General features: G+C 41.8%; 1 protein-coding gene across 1 annotated transcript; it reads left to right on the top strand.

The window, feature by feature from the left end:
* Window positions 1–913: 913 nt before the first annotated feature.
* LOC128360487 (trans-1,2-dihydrobenzene-1,2-diol dehydrogenase-like) lies at window positions 914–4323 on the top strand. The gene is made up of 7 exons (XM_053320931.1): window positions 914–1003; window positions 1128–1239; window positions 1339–1502; window positions 2413–2665; window positions 3321–3445; window positions 3662–3812; window positions 4214–4323. Exons 1-7 carry the CDS (start codon window positions 914–916, stop codon window positions 4321–4323), a joined length of 1005 nt encoding a protein of 334 aa, XP_053176906.1.
* Window positions 4324–5837: the final 1514 nt, after the last annotated feature.

The following is a 5837-nucleotide window of genomic DNA, read 5'->3' as shown; positions in this document are numbered from 1 at the left end:
ATGACCTCTGGCAGTGCATCTGCCTTCTTTTCGGTTCACCTGATTTTGCAAACCTTTATATAATTCCTTGCAATGAGCCATGCCAAATCCTCAGACTTACAGAAAGTAAACTCTGCTGACAACACAGTGTCCTCTACTGGCAGCATGTGGCAGGAAGTTTACACAGCCGCCTTGTCTGGCTAAACAGATAATATTTAGCTCAAGGGCAACTGAGATGATGCTTTTCCATAGTCATCCTGGCTCAGCTTACTGGCCAGTTAAACTGCTTTGCTGTGGGCTCCACGAGCATTCTGTGAACCCAGCTATTTATCCCCAGCAACCCCCATGAGGCTCCAGTTTAATCATTGGCTTCTGTGCAGTTGTCAAACCATCGCAGGCTAATCAGTGCCTCTCTCTCAGTGGGAAACAAAGCAGCTCCTGCTTCTAATACTTGACCTGCTGATCTATGGGAAAGGTGAACCCTTGCAGTGTACACATTAAACTGTGCACTTATTCCCCCTTGAGCATGTTAATGATGGGCAAGAGCCCCATTGATAGCCCAGTTACAGATTGTTAGAGACAACTGGTGTAAACCACTTCAGCCCAGATTGAAAGGCCTGTATCAGCAACAGCACAGCAGGATGTTTGTGTGTTTATATGTGTGTGTGTGTGTGTGTGTGTGTGTGTGTGTGTGTGTGTGTGTACTACACCCTTTACCTGAGGGTGGGAGCAGAAGGAAGGTGACACATGCTACCTCCCCAGAATATAAATGCAGGAGCCTTCTTGCTGAAGTGCTGCTGGCTCTAAGGCATGACAGTTTAGTACGTTTCTTTCCCCCGAACGTGCATCCTTTCCCAAGGTCACAACTCGCCGGTAGCTCAGAGCTTTACTAAAGCACCACCCTGCTCATTTGTCACTTACCATCCAATTCAACATGGCAACCCGATGGGGACTTTGTGGTGCAGGGAAGATCAGCCATGACTTCAGCGTGGCCATGAAGACTCTGCCTCCTGGAGATCACCAGGTACTCTATCCAAACAACCTCACTACATCTTCATTGTCACACAGGATGTCTCCTGTGCACTGACCAGAGCTGCTGACAGAGCTGCCCTGTGATGTATGTGTGTGTGTTTTTCTCCCATGTACAGATAGCAGTCATTGCATCAAGGAGTTTGGAGCGTGCCAAAGAGTTTGCCAAGAGACATGGTATTCCTAAGGCTTACGGTAGCTATGAAGAGCTGGCCAACGACCCGGACATTGGTGAGTTGAGAGCTATGAATGACCTCTATGTACAGGCTGAGGTTCATATTGTGTTGGTGTTACTGCTTGAAGCTGAGCCTGGAACATGTGTCCTCACAGACATTGTATACGTGGGAGTGCTGCACACAGAGCACTGGCGAGTTGGCCTGCTGTTCCTCAAAGCTGGGAAGAATGTCCTATGTGAGAAACCCTTTGCTATGAACTCCAGGCAGGTGAAAGACCTCGTTGCCACCGCCAAGAAAAACAAAGTCTTCTTGATGGAGGTACAGTAAGGTTGAAAGGATATCAGTCATTTAGTCACATCATGTAGATCATGATGCTCAGAGGCCACTTGTTGGCAGTAGGGGTCATTGCATATGGACCTAACACATGAAAAACAGAGTGTCTATAACATGTTTATCTTCATCCTTAGAAAATGTAAAGTAAGTAAGTACTTAAAAATATTTTGTTTTTGTTGCTGTTAAGAACAGAAAAAAAAACAGAATTGTTCAACATTTTGGAAAATACACTCATTAGCTTTCTTGCTGGGAGTTTGATGAGATGGATGGTAAATATACTGCTGCAATTAGCAGTTAGCTATGTATAGCATAAGCAAGGAACAAAGTTACTGCTCCTGGTCAAGAAATAGTGAAATTGCAACTTTTCAATTTGAAATTTTCAGCCTACAAATGATTTCTAATGTGGATTAGCTACAGGCGCAGATCAGCAGAATTTGTTACCTTTGGACAGAGGCAGGCTATTTTTTTCCCCTCCTTATGCTTAGCTAAGCTAACCGACTGCAGGTTTTAACCTTGTATTGACCAGACAAATATGGGAGTGGTATTGATGTTCCCATCAGACTCTTGGCTTTAATCTTCCACAGACACTACTGCTGCAGGTGGCTGCTAGGTGTTTAAACTACTACATTTTGGAAACATAAAAATAGTTTGCAATTCATATTATAATACACTTTAGGTAAATAGTTGCAGTGCATTGCTATGAGTGCAGACAGGTGACTCATGTAGGAACCATAACCTTGCATGTCATGGGATTATTCATGGATCATGGTAGAGGAAAACATGTTGTCATGTCATGTTTGACAAGCACATCTGCCACAGTGCTCATATAGGAAATGTTAATACACTGCTGCTCAGGTGAAACTCCAGTATAAACTATCTGCTCTGCACCTCTCAGGCCATCTGGTCCCGCTGTTTCCCTGTGCACACTGAGGTGCGCAGACTGCTTGCTGAGGAGGCAGTAGGTGAGGTGAAGCTGGTAAAGGCCTACTTCGGCTCTCCTCAGCTCCATATCCCCCGCTCGGTGGAGAAGGAGCTGGGCGGAGGCGCTCTGTTGGATATTGGAGTGTACTGCCTGCAGTTTGTGCTGATGGTGTTCAACGGGGAGAGGCCAGAATCCATTCAAGCCACAGGGGTGCTGCTAGACTCAGGTATGATTCAGCACACAGGTTACACAGCAGAGGTGTGATATAGATTAATATCATTACCCACACAGCATGAATCAGGGATCATAAATTGAAACCGCTTACCATAAAATAAGGAGGAAAAGAAGAATCCCTCGTGTGACTCAGAGGGGTAATTTTTTTTTTTTTTTTAAATCACTTTTTCATGAACTGTCCAAAATGTAAACACCTTAGGGAGAAATTCTTCACACAGAAAATCCCAGACTTATCTTTAAAATGTCAGACTAATCCAAATCCTCCCCTGAGAATACAGTTATACTGTAAAACTGGCAGGGGAGTATGTAACTGCGTTTCTCACAGTAAGATATACTTCAATGTAAGACCATCACATTATATATGTAATTTTCTTTTATCTACCTTTATGTTTTTCAATTTGTCAATTTCATGAATACACGAAAATAGGCTTTCATAGTATATATTTAAGACCTCTTGTTTTATCAAAAAGTAATGCTCAATACAGCTGAACTGAATTGACCTAATTGAAGTGTGTCTTGACCTATGGTGAAGTGAACTGAATGCAAGTTGAAAGATAATGATATAAACAGCAGTATTGTTAGCATTCCTTGATTGATTTGTTTTTCAAAAGCTTTACAATGATTTACTGTTTTAAAATGTTTGTCAGGAGTGGATGAGTCAGTGGTTGTGGTGATGAAGTTCTCCAGAAAGAGAATGGCCTTCTGTACCTTTTCAATTGCTGCACGACTTCCAAATGATGCTGTCATCAGTGGCACTAAGGGCTCCATTAAAGTATGTAATGCAACAAGTCCTGTACAAGACATTTGATTTAATAGAGAAATGATTGAGACATGCAAAGACCGAATTGACTGCTAATTGCTTTCACATTTAATTAAATTGAAGTATTCAGCCATAAATCCGTACCTACTGCATGTACAGTATGTCAGATGAATTACCAGTTTAAGTATTCAGTTAACACAAAAAAATGCCCTTCTTTTTGTCTTCCAGGTCCTTGGCCCCATGCACTGTCCTACCTCTCTGGTTGTGAATGACAAGGAGATGGAGTACCCATTGCCTGAACCCTGCCTCCCTCTGAATTTCACCAACAGCACTGGGCTTCGCTATGAGGCAGAGGAAGTGAGGCAGTGCCTGCTTAAAGGTAAGTCGTGATAAAAGGAAAGGTGCATATTTGTCTTCAAAGAGATAAAATTGTTTGAACAGTCCAAACCACAGTTTCAAAGCTAAGGTGACTTTGAAAGGAAGACGCTGCAATTTGGTGAAATAAGATGAATAGTCATACACTAATAAACTCATCAGATTGATTCAGAATCACTGCTGTTATCAGTCCTTGGAATGTCCTCTAGCTTGTGCAGCAATGCACTCCTAGAATTTGGATCCTACATTAATTTACATAATCTTTGCATCCCTGCTTACATAATTTATATGTGATTGTGAATATGTGCATAATTTCAACTCTGTTATTAACACAACTATCTGTCTGTCATTTTGATTTTCCTGTTAAACTGTGACCATGCTGTTAATATGACTCCTCATCTGTAGGACTTAAAGAGAGCCCACGGATGCCTCTGGCAGATTCTGTCTTACTGACAGAGATCATGGATGAAATCAGGAAGCAGGTGGGAGTTGTCTTCAGCCAGGACAGCCAGTGACATCACACTGAAGCTGGGCTGCTTCACCTGACCTAAACCTACTCAGATGGAACAGAGGGAGCTGCTTCAGGCGGGCTTTGGATCTTTGGTATAAGCAGATCACTCATGGCCTGTGTGAGAAAGCCTGAACTGATGCAGTGTCACTGAGGCAGCTGTGACTCGGAGCGTGCTGCCACTGAATTAAAGATGCAATCTGTAATTTATTGGAACATGTAAATCATGGTTGTGTTATTACAGAGTTTGTTTTCCATGTGCTTTTTAGCATCTTTATTATAGCTTCAAACATAATCATTCTACCCCAGAGTCACCATGTAGACAGTACAATAAGTAAACACTGTCAGTTTTTCTATTACACAGATTAAAAATGTCAGGTTGAAAACATGTATAAACCATCCAAATCACAATGTAAACAAATACATTCACAGTGTTGTGATGTCACCATCCTTTAATCAAAACACAGGCCTGTAAAGACAAACCATGTTGTCACTGAGAGATGTGCGTGATTGATGAATCCAATAAAGGACTGATTGCAAAAGCCATGTTTCATTTCAAATATCATCTGCTGGAGAGAAGAAGAGACTCAGAGTGACACATTTGAATCAAAGTGTTCTGTCATGTCTGACCCTTACAGCGATGTACAAATAGATTCATGTTCCCCATACAAAAATAGGTTGCACTGTCTGCTGTTCAAGGTTAGGACAAAGAAAGGCCTTTATGAGTCAGCAAAGAGCATGGCTCATTTAACAGTGGTTCTCAACCATTTTTTGGGCTCACAGAACTCCTAAAACCTGGAGGATGTCCCACTGATACAGCCGATGAATGCGAATCAGATCATGATAAAACTCTGCAGATATTTTCTGTTCAAGAACAGACAATATTAGCAATGGATTTTTTCCCCTAGAGTTTGCCCTGAAAGCGTACCACAGCACTAACTCTAAATTTAATTACTTTAACGAAGACATTGCTTCAGGTGGATCACTCAGCTTTAAGTAATATGATGACAAACATCAGCCCTACTACAATGTCCCTGTCAGTCAGTCCTCCTTCCAACATCGAGGGGGCTAGTACTGTATGACTTCTGACCTTTGACCATCCTTGGTGGTCAAAGAAAGAAAGAATCCCTCTGGGGATTAACATGAAGGATGATGGGGAGAGTGAAGGTATCTGCAGTTTTTATTTGTGAAATACAGTATATAGCTTGACATGATGGGATCAGGGGTGAGTACATGACTGTAGCATTAACATTAATATCAACATATGAAAAATGAATTAAATGTAGCTTGTTTACTCCACTTTTACTTGTCCTATGATCATGAACTGGAGGTCACATCCTGTCAACACAAGCAAGTATCTTTAATAATAATAATAATAATAATAATAGTCATCATCATCATCATCATCATCATCATCACCACATCATCATGTTTTTTGTGCAGCGTTACGTCACACAGTCAAAATTGATACTGTGTCTCCACCTTGTGGCGAGATGCTGTAGCAGCAGTTGATGTGAAAGG

The sequence above is a fragment of the Scomber japonicus genome, chromosome 1, assembly GCF_027409825.1.
Source record: "Scomber japonicus isolate fScoJap1 chromosome 1, fScoJap1.pri, whole genome shotgun sequence".
In the NCBI taxonomy this organism is placed as follows: Eukaryota; Metazoa; Chordata; class Actinopteri; order Scombriformes; family Scombridae; genus Scomber; species Scomber japonicus.
This window is presented reverse-complemented; position numbering and strand designations above follow the sequence as displayed.